General features: G+C 38.7%; 1 protein-coding gene, 1 long non-coding RNA gene and 2 pseudogenes across 9 annotated transcripts; all 4 read right to left on the bottom strand.

Annotated features, from left to right (window-relative positions):
- Positions 1 to 647: 647 nt before the first annotated feature.
- LOC125192902 (TPR repeat-containing thioredoxin TDX-like) lies at positions 648 to 7,043 on the bottom strand (annotated as a pseudogene). The gene is made up of 15 exons (XR_016135392.1): positions 6,130 to 7,043; positions 5,001 to 5,851; positions 4,880 to 4,913; positions 4,178 to 4,303; positions 3,972 to 4,076; positions 3,737 to 3,767; positions 3,593 to 3,674; positions 2,677 to 3,483; positions 2,195 to 2,277; positions 1,777 to 2,103; positions 1,616 to 1,696; positions 1,479 to 1,543; positions 1,179 to 1,408; positions 1,062 to 1,098; positions 648 to 982 (listed from the first exon to the last, which is right to left on the bottom strand). The product of XR_016135392.1 is annotated as a TPR repeat-containing thioredoxin TDX-like (transcript).
- Positions 7,040 to 7,971, bottom strand: LOC148932193 (TPR repeat-containing thioredoxin TDX pseudogene; annotated as a pseudogene).
- On the bottom strand, positions 7,300 to 11,973 carry LOC125202948 (TPR repeat-containing thioredoxin TDX-like). Of its 4 annotated transcripts, none has more exons than XM_089064489.1 (12): positions 11,835 to 11,973; positions 10,687 to 10,846; positions 10,466 to 10,502; positions 10,034 to 10,358; positions 8,809 to 9,789; positions 8,580 to 8,735; positions 8,418 to 8,505; positions 8,245 to 8,325; positions 8,099 to 8,163; positions 7,882 to 8,048; positions 7,674 to 7,778; positions 7,300 to 7,342 (listed from the first exon to the last, which is right to left on the bottom strand). In XM_089064489.1, the coding sequence occupies exons 6-10, from the start codon at positions 8,670 to 8,672 to the stop codon at positions 8,001 to 8,003; spliced, it is 375 nt and encodes a 124-aa protein (XP_088920615.1). In that variant the 5' UTR covers positions 8,673 to 8,735; positions 8,809 to 9,789; positions 10,034 to 10,358; positions 10,466 to 10,502; positions 10,687 to 10,846; positions 11,835 to 11,973; the 3' UTR covers positions 7,300 to 7,342; positions 7,674 to 7,778; positions 7,882 to 8,000. The 4 variants fall into 4 exon arrangements, with proteins under 4 accessions (XP_088920615.1, XP_088920614.1, XP_088920616.1 ...); XM_089064488.1 differs by having other exon boundaries at positions 8,580 to 8,983; positions 9,558 to 9,789; XM_089064490.1 differs by having other exon boundaries at positions 9,558 to 9,789.
- A 3,350-nt stretch (positions 11,974 to 15,323) lies between these two features.
- LOC148932192 (uncharacterized) lies at positions 15,324 to 19,878 on the bottom strand. Of its 4 annotated transcripts, none has more exons than XR_016135396.1 (9): positions 19,246 to 19,878; positions 19,093 to 19,180; positions 18,933 to 18,980; positions 18,797 to 18,861; positions 18,535 to 18,725; positions 18,144 to 18,453; positions 16,691 to 17,679; positions 16,508 to 16,615; positions 15,324 to 15,780 (listed from the first exon to the last, which is right to left on the bottom strand). It is a non-coding gene; the product is annotated as an uncharacterized LOC148932192 (long non-coding RNA). The 4 variants fall into 4 exon arrangements; XR_016135397.1 differs by having other exon boundaries at positions 18,144 to 18,441; XR_016135398.1 differs by lacking the exons at positions 19,093 to 19,180; positions 19,246 to 19,878 and having other exon boundaries at positions 18,933 to 19,010.
- Positions 19,879 to 20,068: the final 190 nt, after the last annotated feature.

Below are 20,068 nucleotides of genomic sequence, written 5' to 3'. Positions count from 1 at the left end.
CCCATTTAGTCATAAGTACAAGAAAACTTAACTACTACTACTACTGAAACAACTGAATTTAAACCAAAAGAATCTCAATTCACCTCACCTTGAGAAAACAATCACTCTTCGCAAACACAATGCAAAAACCTCTCTCTCTGTCACATACACACATACTATAATACAAGTATACTGGAGAAAGTGATATAGCAGTAAATACCTCAGCAAAAGTGTTGTTGAAAGAAACCCGATGGACATCTTTCTCGGTGTCAACCAAGACACGATCACAATCGAACAAGAGAGGTTTCGGAAGAAGACACGGTGCAGCAGATGCCATGCATTTCACCACTCTCAATCTCTCGCTGCTTCTTTTCTTGATGCCAAATTTTGAAGCACCCGGAACATGATGAGACACAATTTTTTGGTAGTAAACACTAAAACAAGAACTCATTTTAAACACAATCAAGAAGAGACAGTGAAAATGTATTTTAACCTTCATAACAAATACCATTATGCTTGTCTTTCAAGTTTGCTGTTTACTTTCTGTGAAAATATAATTTTACTTCCTAAAAAGATTTCAAGTATTCTTGCATAGAATGTAGTAATAAGCATCATTGAATCCTTAAAATGCACAGAGAAAACAAAACAAAACAAAAGTTGTGACTAACAAGTTTGAAGATGATCTATGCAGTGTGGTCGAGAATCATCTTATCAAGTGAGTTGATCCTCATCTGGAGCTCTTCATCCACCACTCTTACAACTTTCTACAAGTAGAAACTCGGGATGCTTGGGATTCGCCACTCTGCTGATGTCTCGCGCGCCTCATCAATGTCGACTTTCAGGAACACCGTCTTGGGGTATTTTGAAACTAGTTTTGTGTATGTCAGACCAATGTGGACGCACCATGTTGCAGTGAAGTAGCCTATTGCAAGGCGAGACGTCTTTGCAGCAGCATCCAGCTTGACCTTCAGGTCCTTAGAAGATTTGACATGAATCACTTGCCCTGTTACACAAATTTGTCAAACAAATCAACTTCAGCTAGAGAAATTACTGAATTGTAACACGAAAACCAGTAAACGTACCATCCTTCAGCAGCGAAGAAAATTCATTTTCAGCTTCCTGCACCAAAACAGATCAATTTCATGATGCCAAACATTGCTGCATTTAAACAACATATATATCAGTAACAGATTAAATACCTTCATCTTTCTCAGGCCTTCGAGTTCAGCCTTCCTCTGCTCCCTCGCTTTGGAAGCTTTTCATATTTTTGGCGGCGTTCAACGATCTTCTTTGTGAAGCATCAGAGTAGTCTCCTCATCGAAATCGAGCTTTGATGCCATAAGCAAATCTCTTGCAGCATCTTTCCATAAGCCCAACATCCCTTTTGCCATACCTCGAACCTTATATCCTTTCAATATTCATCGTTGATCTAGCACTACATCAAATAAATTAGAACAAATTATCCTTTAGAAAACAAGCCCTCATCACAACAGATGTACCTTCAACGCAGCATCAGCATCACGGATTCCAGCGTTTGGTTTCTTCAACTTTACAAAAACACTAGCTGAAAAAAGAAACCTCTCAGATGACAAAAAATCTGTCACATAAAGACAGAGTTCACCATTTTGGGAGGTACCTCTGCTAGAATACAGCATTGCTGATATTGGATTCAATACGACCGCTTCTGTTAGAAGACTTATAGCTTTATCGAGATTTCCTAATTTTTAGCAAGCACGAAGGGGTCAAACTCTAATTTTGTAATAGATCTAACTACATCGATTTCGAAAAGGAGCCTACCTTGAATAGACGCATCCATTGCCATTGATTTTTGCACTACGGCATCTTTTCTCGATCATCTTCACTCACTTCAACCGAAGGATCGCCCATCTAGAACCACAACGAGAAAATGTGATTAAACAACCATTAAATAAATACCTAACACGCCTTTGAGTCGTTAAGCTGAAGCGGAGGGTCATAGTCCGGCTGCATAACATCTGAATCATCCAATTCAACATCAGACTCGACAATTTCCATCTCCAACGAATGCGCTTTGTCTTTCTTAGATTCAACAGTCTTCAGATGCTTAGATCTCAACATTTTTCCTTTCATCAACACTTTATATTCCTTGCAAAAGTAATGTGATAAAATAGAATCTAGATCATCAATATGTGGAGATTATAAATCACTACAACACATAAAAATCCATGCTCCTTACCGCACGAGACAAAATCTACTAGCAGCGGCGGCGGAAGCCCTATTTGCTGTGACTTGACGAAGAAATGTACGTGCAGCCAAACCCTAAAAGCACATTAAATTCCCCCAAAATGTCCATTGAATGCACACGGACACTTGTATACTAAGCAGAACAGGACAAGATTCGCATAGCTCGGATTCAAGATGGACAGGATTACAGAAATTAAGGCATATAATTATCGTAAAAACACCATAATGCGATTGAAATTTGTTCTCTTTCAACTAAATCAAAATGATCTAGAAATAGAACCAAGTTAAATGGACAGTTTCAGATTGCAAATGTTATGTAAAAGCAAGTACTAAAACATATACATTTTTCACCTTTCACACGAAGATTCTAATTCTTTCCTAATATGCATAGGTTAATCATCAGATCCAAAAGAAATTGTTTTGATAGTTTCCCAAATAAGCTTCTATTATCATTAACGGAAGTAAATGCTGTACCTGAACTGATTTACTGAGTACTGAAATCATCTTCGTCATCAAATTGCTCCATCTGCTGTAGGGTTACATCCGACCAAATCAACTCGATCAAATCCTAGTGAGGCTACATCCGAAGTCGATTAGTGCTAGATGGAGCAACTCACTCAGCATATAAGTTAATTATTTAGATCATATTTTCGATATAAGACAATGATATATAAATATTTCAATAGGATCACCCATGTCCCATTACTTTTGATGGCACATTAAGCTCGACTCGAGGACGAGGCATGCTCTGATACCCTAGATACAGTCCGGTTTATTGAATCATATCTGCTGCGTGAAAGGAGACCAACCAAACTTTATTATATTCCATTCAAAAAAATTGGTGATGAAAAGAGTGGCTCACTTGGTATGTATTGATCTCTTTTTCCTTTAAATTTGTAATGTGAGACAACTCACATGTATTATCCCAACATAATAACACAGGAAAATTATTTTTAATGCATAGTTCCAAATATGTAGTTCTATAGGGATGTAAAGAATGTTTAAAGGGAAGAAAAATCACTTTATACTTTCTCTTCTAATGCTAAACACTCAAGAAATCAAGATTTATCAGCATGCTGAGCAATCTTCTGCTCGAGCACATTTTTTACCACTGTGACCAGCTGATCCACCTCCTCACCGTTTCAGACGAACAAGAACGCCGGGATGCTACTGATGTTCCATTCAGCAACAACCTCTCTAGCCTCGTCGATGTCCACTTTCAGAAAAAGAACTTCCGGGTATTGATTTTCTCTTCCAACTCGCTACCAGAATTTATTTCTCCTTCAAGCAAATGTAACGAAATTGTATAAGATGTGTATCAAGGCTGAGAATTTTAGAACACTAAGGAGAACTTGAATAACGGAAAGTAATGCAATCCATTCAGACTAACTTTTATAGTATGCCTAAGTCCGGTGACTTAAGTCGCAGTTGAGTATACGAAGAAACAAGATATAGACGAATCAGCAAATGTCCTGCAATAGTTGAAACATAACTACTTGAAACGAAATATTGGATAATAGTTTTGTGAATATACCATCTTTTGAAACAGAAGCAGCTTCAGCAACCTGCAACAAGATTTAAAAAATGGAATTATTCATTCAGAACTAAGAGAATATGATGAATGAAATCCAGTTAATCTACGAGAAGTTTTATGTTTTGATATATCTCGAGGAATGTACATGTTTAATACTCGCTTGTGTAGAAAAAAACCGTTGAGATTTCATGGACTATTAAATGCTACTACGATAAACAAAAAGGTTAGGACTCACTGGACGCCTCTTCCTCAGGCGCTTGATTCGTCACAATTCCTTCTCTTTGCGTAGGTGTTCATATTTCTGGTTGTGCTCTTCAATTTTATTTACATTGCGCTCAACCTAAAAAGTTTTAAGTAAAAATCATCTAAGGTAACTCTGCTTTAAGATTGAAGGCCAAAAATATAGAAAGCGGCGTTACTGAGATACAAGGGATACATTACCTGCTTGAACTTATCAAAATCCAAAATTGATGCAACATGAAAATCACGAGCTGCCTCTTCCCACAAGCCCAGCATTGCTTTTGCCAGCCCTCGTACTCTGTATTCTATTACCCCATGTGGGTTGATCTATACAAGAAATCGCACAATGCATGAATTATCCAACTCAACATCAGATTCTACCAATGCAGAAGAAATTGTTTCGATTCTACCAATTTTTCCGTTGAAGAAACAAGTTACTTCAACGGAAGGGTCCCCCATCTGTAATAATAAAGTAAGCAAACGTGTAAAAGGGCCAAATCGGGCAATATGAAATCGGAGTTTTTTGAGCTACACACTTTCTGCAATGCATGAATTATCCAACTCAACATCAGATTCAACAATGTCGTCATTGAGATATCGTCCATTGGTGTATCTCGCTTCCTTGAATCAAATGGCTTTACAAGATAAATTAATGCAGTTCATTGCATTTTAAAGTTGGCAACTCAATATTTCAATTCATCTAACATCAAAGCTCAAAATAAAAAAACAATTAAACTAACTTACTCTATGATCCAACCACACAACTCAATATCCAAAATCAACAAACAAGTTTCCATTTTTAGCTTAAAACACAAACAATCAAGAAGTATTCTTTCAAATGGGCTTAATAAACTACAGCTTTATCGATACGAAAAAAAAAGGATGCTCATGAATCTAGCTCACCGATCCTCCAAACGCCAGAATTCGAGCTCCAAAACTGAAACAACAAAAAAAATACAATGACACCCTTAACACTTGCTCAATTTACAGCAAAATTGAAGTTGATAACCAAAAACGTTTGCACCTTTTGCAGAAAGGTCTTGAAAAATGCAAGAGATGGAGAGTGTAAGACATGAGGGTTTTGTTTGTGGAACTCCACAAAACCCTTCAATTTCTGAATCTTTTCTGCCTCCATTTTCTCTCCTTAGCTTGCTTGAGTTTACTATGTAAGAATCTTTTTCTCCTTCAAAATGCTTAAATTCTATATATGCTGCAGTTATATAAGTGTTGGCACAAACGGGTCTTCGGTATTGTCCGGGCCATCGGGTAAAAATGATATATAATTAATGTGAAGTGTGTGTTCAGTTTATGAGTTTAGTGTGTGTATTTGTGTGCAGTTTTATGTGTGGTGTGTGTATGTGTGTGCAGTTTTTGTTTAGTGTGTGTGCAGTTTTTGTGTGTAGTGTGTGCAATTTTGTGTGCATGTGTGCAGTTTTTGTGTGTAGTGTGTGCAATTTTGTGTACATGTGTGCGGTTTTTGTGAGTAGTGTGTGCAATTTTGTGCGTATGTGTGCAATTTTTGTGTGTAGTTTGTGTGTTTTTTGAGTGTATGTGTGCAGTTTTTGTGTGTACTTTGTGCAGTTTCTGTGTGCAGTGTGTGCAATTTTTTGTGTACTTTGTGCAGTTTTTGTGTGTAGTGTGTGCATTTTTTTGTGTGTAGTTTGTGCAGTTTTTGTGTGTAGTGTGTAGTGTCATAGTGTGTGTGTAAAACCAGTACATGTACCATCCTTCAGTACAAATACCTTCATCCTTCTCAGCCTTTCTCTGCTCCCTTGCTTTGTGAAGCTTTTCGTATTTTTGGCAGTATTATGCAATCTTCGAGCTTTATATCCTTAAGAAACAATCCGAAATGTCCTATCCAAATCCTCATAGCCCCTTATCACAACAACAACAACAACAGATATACCCTCAACACAGCATCACGGATTGCAGCATTTGGTTTCTTCAACTTAACGAGCATACTAGCAGAAAAAAGAAATTTCTTAGATGATGCAAAATCTGCAAGCATACAACATCGCTGATTTTGGATTCAATACAACCGCTTCAGTTAGAAAGACTTATAGCTTTATCAAGATTTCCTAATTTTCGCAAGCATGACTAATTTTGTACTAATGGTTCTGAGCATACTAATTTTATTTTGAAGAGGCACCAACCTTCAAGAAAATTTGCATCCATGGCCATTGCCTTTTGCACTTGGGAACCATCTCGATCTGCTTCACTCACTTCAAACGAAAGGATAACCCATCTAGAACTACAACGAGAAAATGTGATTAAAATTCATACTCCCTCCGTCCCACAATTGTCCCTATTTTCCATTTCGGTTTGTTCCACAATAATTGTCATACATCATTTTTACATAAATGGTAAGTAGGTCCTACATTTCACTAACTCACTTCACTCACATTTTATTATAAAACCAATACAAAAAAGTGGATCCCACATTCCACTAACTTTTTCAACCAACTTTTCTTCACATTTCATAAAACCCGTGCTCACAATAAGAGTGACAATTATTGTGTGGCGAAGGGAATATTATATGAAATTTAGAGCACATTATGCTTGAAGTAAAAATGTACTATGTTGTGGAGACTCCAAAATGGAGTGCATCACTACCTTAGTTATGCAAATTATTGAAGTGAATTAAGGAAAAATCGACCAAATCCTATTGAGGCTACACCCACACCCAATTAGTGACAGATGGAGTAACTCACTAGGCATTTAAGTTAATAAATCATATTTTCGATGTAGGACAAAAATGTCAATCTTTCACATTTATTAATAATTCAACAGGGATATCCTAGGTAGAGTTTAGCTCAAATATCCTAGGTAGAGTTTGATTTATTGAAGCATACCTGCTACATGAAGGAAGACTAGCCAAACTTTAACGAGGTTCCATTCGAAAATTAATTGGTAATAGAATAAGAGTGGCTCACTTGGTATGTAATTGATCTCTTTTTTTCCTTCACATTTTTAAAGTGAGACAACTCACATGTAATATTCCAACATAATAACACACGACAATTATTTCATGGATAGTTCCAAAAAATGTACTCTGTCGGTCAATCAAGCATGCTGAGCAATCTTTTGCTCGAGCGCGTTTTTGTCCACGGTGACGAGCTGATCCACCTCCTTACCATTTCGGATGAAGGTCGGGATGCTACTGATGTTCCATTCGGGAGCAACCTCTCTAGCCTCGTCGACATCAACTTTCAAGAAAGTAACTTTCAGGTATTTACCAGCCAAGCTAGTGAAAACAGGGCCCAAACCATGTTGTAGTGAAGTAGAGAACTGAAAGCCGGGATGTCTTTGAAGCAGCATTCAGTTTCTCTTCCAACTCGCTATCAGAATGGATCAGGATGATTTCTCCTGCAACCGAAAGTGACGAAATTGGATAAGACGCGTATCAAGGCTAAGAATTTCATAACTTGAATAACGGACCTAATGCAACTCATTGATCACTAGTTGAAACATAAATACTTGAAATGAAATACATTCGACAATAGTTAAGTGAATATACCATCTTTTAAAACAAAAGAACATTCAGCATCGTGCAATAAGAATTAGAAAAAGGAATTACTCATTCAGAACAAAGAGAATAAATAAAATGTGAATGAAATCAGGAAAATATATGTGAGGATTTAGGGATGATAAACTGTTAAAATGGAATACTAAAATAACCAAAAAGTTTAGGACTAACTCGACACCTCTTCCTCTCAAGCCCGATTCGTCTCAATTTCTTCTCTTTACGCAGGCGTTCATATTTCCGGTTGTGCTCTTCAATTTTCTTTGCATTGGGTTCAACCTAAAATGTTTTTAAGTAAAAATCATCTAAGGTGACTCTGATTTTAAGATTGAAGCCCAAAAAAGTAGAAAGCGACGTCACTGAGATACAAGGGATAATTTACCTTCTTGAGCGCCAGTGCTACCTGCGCGCCAAAATCCAACCTTGATGAAGCACGTAAATCACGAGCTGCCTCTTTACACGAGCCCAACATTGCTTTTGCCAGCCCTCGTGCTTTGTATCTCATTTCCGAGACTGAGTTGATATATAAAAACATCGCACAATAGTCATCTTAAATGGTGAAGTTTTTACCCTTGAAAGCATAAACAAGTCATGCGTACCTCTAAAGCTGCATCAGCATCTCGTATCGCAGTATTTGGTTTCTTCAATCTGAGAAAGACAGTCGCTGAAGAAGAGGACATTGATATAGTTATTAAACACGACATCTCATACAAAAATCTCTACAGTTCACAAGCATGAGAGTTACCCCTACTTCCAAAAAATAATGCCGAGTTTGGATTCAACGTGACTGCCTCAGTTAGGTAATCTATGGCCTCGCTTACCTTTCCTGAATTTGGAAGAATATAATTTGCAACAGTTATTCTCCTAGAAAATACTATCGACAAAAAAATAGTAAAAGAATTTCCATAAACTGCATACCATCGACCGTTGCTTCCGTAGCTTTTGCTTTTAATAGATAAGCAGCTTTTTTATTTTCTTCAGTTACTTCAACGGAAGGGTCCCCCATCTGTAATAAAGAAAGAAAACGTGTAAATGGGACAAATCGGGCAATATGAAATCCGAGTTTTTTGAGCTACTCAATTTCTGTGGAGGATCATTGTCCGGCTCCACAATGCCTGAATTATCTAACTCAATGTCAGATTCAACAATGTCATCGTCTGAGATATCGTCCATTGGTGTATCGCGCTTCCTTGAATCAAATTGCTTTATATCCTCATGGTCCTCATCGTCTTTGCTCTGCATCAGGTCTTATATCATCAGTGAATATAAATAACAGTAATAACGTCAGGTCGTGCATATAGTAAACAACCAAGGTAATAATGTCCCATCAATGATTGCTTCCATAGCTTTTGCTTTTAATAGATAAGCAGCTTTTTTATTTTCTTCAGTTACTTCATCGGAAGGGTCCATCAACGTCAAATTCAACAAGGTCGTCATCTGAGATATCGTCCATTGGAACATCGCTCTTCCTAGAAGCAAATGGTCTTGAAAAATGCAAGAGATGGAGTGTAAGACATGTGGGTTCACAAAACCCTTCAATGTCTAAGCTAAGGAGTTTACTTTGAGTATGTGAGAATCTTTTTCTCCTTCAAAATGCTTAAATTCTACATATGCTCCAGTTTTATAAGTGTTGGCACAAAACGGGTCTTCGGGTTTGTCCGCAATCGAGCCATCGGGTGAAAATGATACTCCCTCCGTCCCACGTTACTTGAGGCATTTCTTTTCGGCACGGGATTTAAGTTGGGAGAGTTAAATAAAGTAAAATAAAGTAGAGGAGTGAATAAAGTAAGAGAGAGGGGAGGGAATAAAGTAGTTTTGATTAGATGTTTTGTTTTTAGCCAAAAAGAGAAATGAGTGAAGTAACTTGGGACAACCCAAAATAGAATACAACTCAAGTAACGTGGGCCGGAAGGAGTATATAATTAATGTGAAGTGTGTGTTCAGTTTTTGAGTTTAGTGCGTGTATTTGTGTGCAGTTTATGTGTGTAGTGTGTGTATGTGTGTGCAGTTTTTGTGTAGTGTTTAACACATGCGGGTTTTCTCCGCAAAAGTTTGCACCTTTGCAGAAAATTCTTGAAAAATGCAAGAGATGGAGTGTTAACACATGCGGGTTTTGTTTGCAGTACTCCACAAAACTCTTCAATGTCTGAATCTTTTCCACCTCCATTTTCTCTCCTTAGCTTGCTTTAGTTTACTTTGAGTATGTGAGAATCTTTTTCTCCTTCAAAATGCTTAAATTCTATAATTGCTCCTTTTGTAAATGTTGGCATAAAATGGGTCTTCGGGTTGTCTGCAATCGGGCCATAAGGTAAAAATGATGTATAATTAATATGAAGTGTGTGTGCAGTTTTTGAGTTGTGTGTGTGTGTGTGTGCAGTTTTTGGGTGTAGTGTGTGTGTGTGCTGTTTTTGTGTATAGCATGCAGTTTTTGTGTGTAGTGTGTGCAATTATTGAGTGTATGTGTGCAGTTTTTGTGTGTAGTGTGTGTGTGTAAAACCAGTAAATGTACCATCCTTCAGTATAAATACATTTACCTTTCTCAGCCTTTCGAGCTCAGCCTTTCTCTGCTCCCTTGCTTTGTGAAGACGAGCTCATCAACCTCCTCACCATTTTTGATGAAGATGAAGGTCGGGATGCTTCTGATGCCCCATTCGCAGCAACCTCTCTAGTCTCGTCGATGTCCACTTTCAAGAAAACTACTTTCGGGTACTTACCGGCCAAGCTAGTGAAAACAGGGCCGACGTAACGGCAGGGCCCACACCATGCTGCGGTGAAGTTAGAACTGAAATCCGAGATGCCTTTGAAGCAGCATCGAGTTCTCTTCCAACTCGCAAGCAGAATGAATCAGGATGATTTCTCCTGCAAGCAAACGTGACGAAATTGGCTAAGACACGTATCAAGGCTAAGAGTTTTAGAATAATAAGGAGCTTGAGCTTTAGGCTGCAAGAGAACTTGAATAACGGAACCTGATGAATTTCATTCAGACCAACTTTTATCGCACGCCTTCAATCGCAGATGAGTACACGAAGAAAAAAGATGTAAACGAATCAGTATGATAATATAAAACTGAGAAGAACATATATTCATTGCTAAATAGTTGAAACATAATTAATTAAAATGAAAAATATTAGACAATAGTTATGTGAACATACCATCTTTTAAAAAAGGAATTCCATAAACTGCATACCTTCAGCGATTGCTTCCATAGCTTTTGCTTTCAATAACTGAGCAGCTTCTTGATTATATTCGGATTCAGCAATGTCGTCATTTGAGATATCCTCCATTGGTACATCACGCTTCCTTGAATCAAATGGCTTTTTATCCTCATGGTCCTCGCCGTCATTGCTCTGCATCAGGTTTTACGTCATCAGTGAATATGAAATAACCACAGGTCATGCATATAGGAAACAGCGAAGCAGTAATGTTAAAATGTGGCCTTCCAAATTTTTCAGAAAACCGTTCCTCTCTGATGTTAGCATGTATCTTCCAATAGTAGAAACACATAAACAACCCCACAAAGATCATCAACGACAAAAGTGAAAAACTGCAACTAAAGATAATAGCAATCACGATTCCAATAGAAATGATACACGAAACATGTTCATTTATTAGTAAGACTCAGTCTTCCAGCATCCACAGCATCACACGCTGCTTAGCTCGCTAATTTGATACTAATTTTTTTCATGTACTTTACACGTGGTTCTTCCACATTGTCACCAACATAAATATCGAGCCAGTATATAAACCTCATGCCATTTCCGGTCTAATGATGAATAGGTATATAACTACTGCTCAATTTGTCACCAATGAAATAAATTATGTATATGCTCAAACATTCAATCAATTGGAAGTCACCAATGATGAAATCATATAGGCAGTGTCAACCTTACTCGATATTAAAGAGTTCATACGACTTCCAATTTTCGCAAGTGAAATCACCAAATCCCTATTCTTAATGACATTCTTTTGAAACTATAAGATAAATTAAAGCAGTTCATTGCATTTCAATTTAGCAATTCAATATTTCAAATCATCTAATATCAAAGATAAAAAAAAAATTAAACCAAACTTACTCCAAGATCCAAGATCCAAAATCCACAAACAAGTTTCCATTTTTAAACTTAAAACACAAACATTCAAGAAACATGGCTTAATTAACTACAGCTTCATCAGTACAGAAAAACAAAAAAAAGAATGCTCGTGAATGTAGCTCAACGATCCTCCAAACACCGGAATTCGAGCTCCAAAATTGAAAACAAACAAAAACTAATGAAACCCTTAAACACTTCCTCAATTTACAGCAAAATTAAAGTTGATAACCAAAAAAGTTTGCACCTTTGCAGAAAGGTCTTGAAAAATGCAAGAGATGGAGTGTGTAAGGCATGTGGGTTTAGTTTGCAGAAATCCACAAAACCCTTCAATTCCTGAATCTTTCCGCCTCCATTTTCTCTCCTTAGCTTGCTTTGATTATGTGAGAATCTTTTCTCCTTCCAAATGCTTAAATTCTAGACCTTTATAAGTGTTGGCACAAACGGGTCTTCGGGTCGTCCGTAATCGGGCCATCGGCTAATTACCCAACTGTATCGGGTCGGGCCTTGCACAATTTTAGGTTAATAAATAAGTATTTTATTTTTAAAATATAATGTACTAGTAGTACTTTCTAAGATTTATTATATTGATTAAAATTTATACTGCAAAATTAATATTGGATTGGATTTGAGTTCTGGGTCCATTCAATAAGAACTCTTTGAGTTGAGTCGGGTTAGGTCTAGTGTATTTATTGAGAAATAAAATTACTATCTTTGTCTACAAAAATAGACAAGTTTTACAATTTTGGGGCGTCCATCAAAAGTAGACCTATTCAAAAATGCAAAATTTTAAATAATACTAAGAGCATCTCCGGTGGCGGACTTCCCACTAGGACTTTCCACAAAAAATTCATGTCACGTCATCACTAGGAATTCCCCTGCACTAGGACTTCCCGCAATAAAATTAAAAATTCACAATTATTCAATTTACGGAATTAAAATGTCGACACGAAATACAGGATAATTTGAATACTTCATTAAAAAAATTACATAATACTTTAAAAAAAACATAATTAAGTTAAAAATTACATAATCATAAAAAGTCGAGAAATACAACCCTCGGCTCTCACTCCTCCTCGTCCACATCTCCCGTGCCGCTGCCGCCTCCGACGTCCCCGCCCTCAATCTCGACGCCATAATCATCAATGGGTGGCATTCCTAAATCGCGCCGACATGCGTCGATCACATCCTTGCACATCCTTTTGTATGCAGGATCGTTCGTGCTATACCACCTATGCATGTTCTGACTCAGGATCTTCGGTAGCTGCGCGCGGGCAAGACGGTCGTACTCATCTGGGGCCTCCGATTCGACCTCGAAGGACCGGCTGCGGCTGCCGCTTCCCCTCGCCATCCGTTGCGCAGCCTTTTGCCCCATCGGGCGACGACGACGGCGAGAGTCTGATCGTGGTAGCGGGGACACTTCCTTGGCTTCGGGGAGCTAGTGCAAATCAGCACTGCTGTTATACTCACCGGAAGAGTTGATCTTCGTCCGCTTCCAGCCCGAGTCGACACCGCACAAAACTTTTGCGAACCCCTGACCACGAGAAGGGCCTCCCATTGGTCAAAATTTTTGAACTTCAATTCTTTGTCGGGGTACTGGGACAAGGCCCAGTTCTTCACATCCTCCTCAGACATACCGCTGGTTGCCATGTGCAGGTTGTTTTGGTAGAGGGCGGCAAAACGACTACACCGACCCATCCATTGTTTCCGGCATTGCTCGGGACTGCGAGGCTTCGCCCCAGCCGGTTTGTGTGTGAGGAAGGTCTCACTACTGCGATGCCACAATCGGTCAATATACTGGTTCGCCCGGACATAGGGATCCTCGACTACACAGACCTAGGACTTCGCAAGCGCAGCGTTTTCCCACACGGTCCAGATCGACCTCTTCCCCCGCTCCTCCTCACCCTCCTCCTCCTCCTCCTCTGCCCTCGTTTGGGAGAAAGAGCTCAGGTCTTTCCCCTTGCCCTTGCCCATACCCCCGCCCCTACCCCTGCCCCTGGCCTTGCCCTTGCCCCTGCCCCTTGCAGCAGGCTCCGCCTCATCGGGAGTCTCACGGATCGGCGATAGCCCCAACTCCTCAAGAGAGAAAGTCTCGATGCCGGCGTACTGAGTCTCCGGAACAGTACTAGGGGAATCATCGAACAACAAATCTATATATGAGCGATAGACAGATTCCCTAGGTGTCTGAGGGCTCCTGTGCTGCATCATTCCACCCATCCCCGCCATATTTGGTGTCATACTCCCCATCCCTGAGGCACCGGGCATCATCCCACCCACCCCCGCCATATTTGGCGTCATACCGCCCATCCCCGCTGCCCCGGGCATCATCCCACCCATCTGACTCATCCAATTGTACATATTGTAGAATATTTGGGGAGTAATCCCCGCCATCCCTGCCATTTGGGGATTCATCCCCGCATTAAAGTTTCGCTCCATTCCGGCGGGAAACGTGGTTGTGTTTGATCCGCTCGTAGTGGGGGAGTTCCTATTGTACTCCATTTATAGTAGAAATGAAACTTGTAGATTAGAGAGGTTAACTTGTCAGCACAAGTGGCGTGAATGAAATGAAGTTCAACGAGCCGTATTTATAGAGTTTTAAAAAAAATTAATTTTAAGTCGGATGTCCGACCCTGACGTCCGACCCTCGCCACAATGGCGGATGTCAGTCGGCTCGTCGCGCGGATATCCGAGGATATCCGACATCCTCACGGGACGTCCGTGTCCAACGTTTTCTTTCACAATGGCAGACGTCCGATCGGACTTCCGCGACGTCCTACCGGGACGTCCACCGGTGGAGATGCTCTAACAACGTGTATTTCACAATCTTCTTACACTACTTCCACCACTTCTTCCCTCACTCACTCTTACTTTACCAAGCGCGCATGAAAATCCGTACCATCTACAATTTTATCTATTTTTTGTGGACGTAGGTAGTATTATTTTAATTATTTTTATTAATTAAAGAAGTATTATACTTTAAATTTATTACTCTATTTAGTTATAAATCATGATAAAGTTTTGAAAATGTTCTAAAGGTTTTAATCATGTAATATCAAGTTTAAATTGTGTAATATCATGTTCTAGTAAGTACTCTCTCTGTTCATTCCACAATAGTAGAGTCATTTCATTTTTTGCATTCGTTTTGAAAAAATAATTAAAAATAGTTAAAGTAAAGAAAAAGTAAAGAGAGAGAATACTATAGAAGAGTTTTATCTACATAATTCTCTCTTTTACTTAACTCTTTCTCTACTTTAGCTAATTATAATTATTTTTTCAAAACGAGTGTAGAGGGAGTACTTAATATTTACACAAAATGGGTCTCCAGGTCGTCCGCAGTCGGGCCATCGGGTAATCACCCAAATTGGGCCGGGTCGGGACTTGAACAATATTTGTTTAATAAATTTATTTTATACTGCATATTATTTTTAAAAAATAGTGTATTTAAATAAGGTTTGTCAGATTAATATTTATCACAAATCTTATAACAAGAATTTGATATGGAAGAGCAAGTCCTCAGCGAAGGTTCCTTTCAAATTTGCTGTATTTACTTCTTGTAATGAAGGTTTCTTGCATAGAATGTTAGCATCATTGAATCCTTAAATTGCACAGAGAAAACAAAAGTTGCTGTGAAGAATGTATAATTTGGATTGAGATCATGGAGAAACCTCCATTGGAGGAAAAAGAAGACGTCGGTAGAGAGAGACGAGAAAAGGGAAAGTTCATTTATGGACTATATTTTGTAAAGTGTCAATGCAAAATACAATGGAAAGCCTTATATATAGGCACAAAATAACAACTAATAAATCCTAAACTAATTCTTAATTCTATTTTTATTTTCAATTCTAATAGTTGTGATTAACAAGTTTGAAGATGATCTATGCAGTGTGCTCAAGAATCATCCTATCAAGTGAGTTCATCCTCATCTGGAGCTTCATCCACCACTCTCCCATCTTTCCACAAGCAGAAACTCGGGATACTTGTGATCTGCCACTCTGCTGCTGCCTTGCGCGCCTCATCAATGTCGGCTTTCAGGAACACGGTCTTGGGGTATTTTGAAGCTAGTTCTGTGTATATTGGACCAATGTGGACGCACTATGTTGCAGTGAATTAGAATATTGCAAGACGAGACATCTTTGCAGCAGCATTCAGCTTGATCTATAGATACTCAGCAGAGGCGACACAAATCACTTGCCCTGTAGCACAAATTTCTCAACTAAATCAACTTCAAGACTAGAACTCTTTTTTTTCTTTTTTGCAATTTTCTTCTTGAGAAATTACTGAGGGTCAGTTAATTCGATACACGGAATAAGAATCTAATTGAAATTAGCATTCTACGGGACTAAATTTGAAGGATTATAATTCAATTCCGAATTCTTTGTTCGGTAAAAATGATAGTATAATTATTGCGAAGTTTGTGTGTGCAGTTTTTGTATTTAGTGCGTGTGTGCAGTTTTTGAGTTTAGTGTGTGTGTGCATGTGCAGTTTTTGTGTGTAGTGTGTGTGTATGTGTGTGCAGTTTTTGTGTCTGTGTTATTTTTTTTGTGTGTAGTGTGTGCAATTTTTGTGTGTAGTGCGCGTGTGTGCAGTTTGTGTGTGTAGTGTGTGTGTGTTTGCAGTTTTTGTGTATAGTGTGCATTTTTTGTATATTTGTGTGCAATTTTTGTGTGTGTGTGCATTTTGTGTGTGTGTGTGCAGTTTTTGTGTGTTTGTGTGCAATTTTTGTGTGTGTGTGCAGTTTTGTGTATAGTGTGTGCATTTTTTGTGTGTGTGTGTGTTTGCAGTTTGTGTGTGTGTGTGTGTGTGTGTGTGTGTGCAGTTTTTGTGTGTTTGTGTGCAATTTTTGTGTGTGTGTGTTTGTGTGCAGTTTTTGTGTGTTTGTGTGTCTAAAACCTGTAAACGTCCATCCTTCCGCATATATACCTTCATCTTTCTCAGCCTTTCAATCTCAGTCTTTCTCTGCTCCCTCGCTTTGTGAAGCTTTTCGTATTTCAGGCGGTGTTCAATAATCTTCTTGCGATTTGATTCCACCTGAAAATGTTATAAGCAGCATCAGTTTTACAACCTTGAGATTATGGGAAATCATTGCAAGCTTATGCAAATCACCTTCTTAAGCATCACAGTAGCCTCTCCATCGAAATCGAACTTTCTTGTTGGCTCCACAACATCCGAATCATCCAATTCAACATCAGACTCCACAATTTCCATCTCCAACGATTGCGCTTTGTCTTTCTTAGATTCAACAGTCTTCAGATGCTTAGATCTCAACATTCTTCCTTTCATCAACACTTGTATTCCTTGCAAAAGTAATCTGATAAATTAGAATAAGGATCAGCACATATGTGGAGAAATCATAACAAGAAAAAGAAAATCTACGAGCAGCAGGCGGAAGACTTATTCGCCATGACTTGACGAAGAACTGTCCTGCAGTCTAACCCTAAAAGCACAAAAAATTTCCTCAAAATGCTGCATCTATGGCCATTGCTTTTTGCACTAGGGAACCTTCCAAAATCTACTAGCAGCAGCGGCAGAAGCCTTATTTGCTATGGCTTGGCGAAGAAATGTACGCTCATCCGAACCCTCAAAGCACAGCACATATAAATTTCCCCAAAACGTCCATTGATTGCACGAGGACACTTGTCATGCTAAGCCGAACTGGATAAGATTCGCATAGCTCGGAGGATCGCCCATTCTTCACTGATCACTTCAACAGAAGGATCTCTCATTCTTGCGCGCCTCATCAATGTCGACTTTCAAGAAACTTTGAAGCTAGTTTTGTGTTTTGTGTATATCAGACCAATGTGTTGCAGTGAAGTAGACTATTGCAAGGCGAGACATCATTTCAGCAGCATTCAGCTTGATCTTCAGATCCTTAGCAGAAGCGGCACAAATCACTTGCCATGTAACACAAATTTCTCAAATAAATCAACATCAGAACTAGAACTATTTCTTTTTTTTTTCAATTTCTTCTTGAGAAATGACTGAGGGTCATAGTCCGGCTCCACAACATCAGACTCCACAATTTCCATCTCCAACAAATGTGCTTTGTCTTTGTTAGATTCAACAGTCTTCAGATGCCCCGATGCTCTTGAAACCTCAAACAAGTGCAGATAAACTTCACAAAGTTAGTAGTGAATGTACCTCTCTTGTATAACTCCCAACTCAAGCAATTCAAGAATCTCTCTTAATCCATTAACAATGGAAAGTTCCCAATTGAACAGACACACGTACTAGATAAATAGTAAGAAAACAATTAATTCAGTGATCATTCACTACACTGATATCAGCTCATGAAACAACACCACAGTTTTATAACTGATTCCCTAATATTGCTGGTGCAGAGAAGAAAAGGGTGTCTATTACTGTTGTTTCTTTCAAGTTTTTTATAAACTTCTATGAAAAGCTAACTCACATCCTAAAGAGTTTTGAAATGAAGGTTTCTTGCATAGAATGTAATAAGCATTATTGAATCCATAAAATGCACAGAGACAACAAAAACCAAAGTTGTGACTAACAAGTTTGAAGATGATCTATGCAGTGTGCACAAGAATCATCTTACCAAGTGTGTTCCTCCTCATCTGGAGCTCTTCATCCACCACTCTCCCATCTTTCCACAAGTAGAAACTCGGGATGCTTGCGATCTTCCACTCTGCTGCTGCCTCGCGCGCCTCATCAATGTCAACTTTCAGGAACACCGACTTGGGTATTTTGAAGCTAGTTTTGTTATATCGGACCAATGTGGACCCAGGGGCCGCACCATGTTGCAGTGAAGTAGACTATTGCAACGCTAGACGTCTTTGCAGCAACATTCAGCTTGATCGTCAGGCCCTTAGCAGATTCGACATGAATCACTTGCCCTGTTACACAAACTTGTCAAACAAATCAACTTCAGCTTGAGAAATAATTGAATTGGTGGTGTTCAACAATCTTGTGATTAGATCAATGTTCACCTTCAAGAACATTGCTAGATTATGCAAATAACCTTCTTAAGCATCAGAGTAGTCTCCTCATCGAAACTGAGCTTTGATGCCATAAGCAAATCTCTTGCAAGGTTTGCAGCATCTTCCCAAATAAGCCCTACATCCCTTTTGCCATACCTCGAACCTTATATCCTTTCAATATTCATCGTTGAAAACAAGCCCTTATCACAACATCAAATAAATTAGAACAAACTATCCTTTAGAAAACAAGCCCTTATCACAACAGATATACCTTCAACGCAGCATCAGCATCACGGATTGCAGCATTTGGTTTCTTCAACTTTACAAATACACTAGCTGATAAAAGAAACTTCTCAGATGACAAAAAATCTGTCACATAAAAACAGAGTTCACCTTTCGGGAGGTACCTCTGCTAGCATACAGCATTGCTGATTTTGGATTCAACATGACCGCTTCTGTTAGAAGGCTCATAGCTTTATCAAGATTTCCCAATTTTCGCAAGCACAAAGGGGTCAAACTCTAATTTTGTAATATATCTAACTACATTGATTCTGAAAAGGAACCTACCTTCAAGAGATGCATCCACGGCGATTGATTTTTTCACTAGGGCATCTTCTCAATCGTCTTCACTCACTTCAACAGAAGGATCGCCCATCTAGAACCACAACGAGAAAATGTAACTCTGTGATTAAACTACCATTAAATAAATACCTAACACACCTTTGAGTCGCTAAGCTGAAGCGGAGGGTCATAGTCCGGCTGCATAACATCTGAATCATCCAATTCAACATCAGACTCGACAATTTCCATCTCCAACGAATGCGCTTTGTCTATGTTAGATTCAACAGTCTTCAGATGCTTAGATCTCAACATTTTCCATTCATCAAGACTTTATATTCCTTGCAAAAGTAATGTGATAAACTAGAATCTAGATAATCAATATGTGGAGAAATCACTACAACACATAAAAATCCATGCTCCTTACCGCACGAGACAAAATCTACTAGCAGCGGCAGCGGAAGCCCTATTTGCTGTGAGTTGACAAAGAAATGTACGCGCAGCCAAACCCTAAAAGCACATTAAATTCCCCCAAAATGTCCATTGAATGCACGCGGACACTTGTATACTAAGCCGAACAGGACAAGATTCGCATAGCTCGGATTCAAGATGGACAGGATTACAGAAATTAAGGCATATAACTATCGTAAAAACACCATAATCCGATTGAAATCTGTTCCCTTTCAACTAAATCAAAATGATCTAGAAAGAGAAACAATTTAAATGGACTTTTTCAGATTGCAAATGAGCTATAAAGCAAGTACTGAAACATACCCATTTTTCACCTTTCACGCGAAGATTCTAATTCTTTCCTAATACGCTTAGATTAATCATCAGATCCTAAAGAAATTGTTTTGATGGTTTCTGAATTAAGCTTCTATTAACATTAACGGAAGTAAATGCTGTTACCTGAACTGATTTACTGAGTATTAAGAGAGAGAACATGTCGTTTTCAATTGGAAATGTTTCCCGCGTCTTTAACTGT

This window comes from Salvia hispanica, chromosome 2 (genome assembly GCF_029641045.1).
Source record: "Salvia hispanica isolate PSC_SH4W2 chromosome 2, Shi_PSC_v1, whole genome shotgun sequence".
Lineage (NCBI taxonomy): Eukaryota > Viridiplantae > Streptophyta > Magnoliopsida > Lamiales > Lamiaceae > Salvia > Salvia hispanica.
This window is presented reverse-complemented; position numbering and strand designations above follow the sequence as displayed.

Excerpts from the sequence above, each read along its gene's own strand:
- LOC125202948 (XM_089064487.1), bottom strand. The coding sequence starts at position 8,741 with ATGCAGAGCAAAGACGATGAGGACCATGAGGATATAAAGCAATTTGAT. Across the intron at positions 8,326-8,417 it reads TACGGAAGCAACGGTCGATG|GAAAGGTAAGCGAGGCCATA; the intron begins GTATGCAGTTTA and ends TTCCAAATTCAG. Across the intron at positions 8,164-8,244 it reads ATTATTTTTTGGAAGTAGGG|CGACTGTCTTTCTCAGATTG; the intron begins GTAACTCTCATG and ends CCTCTTCTTCAG.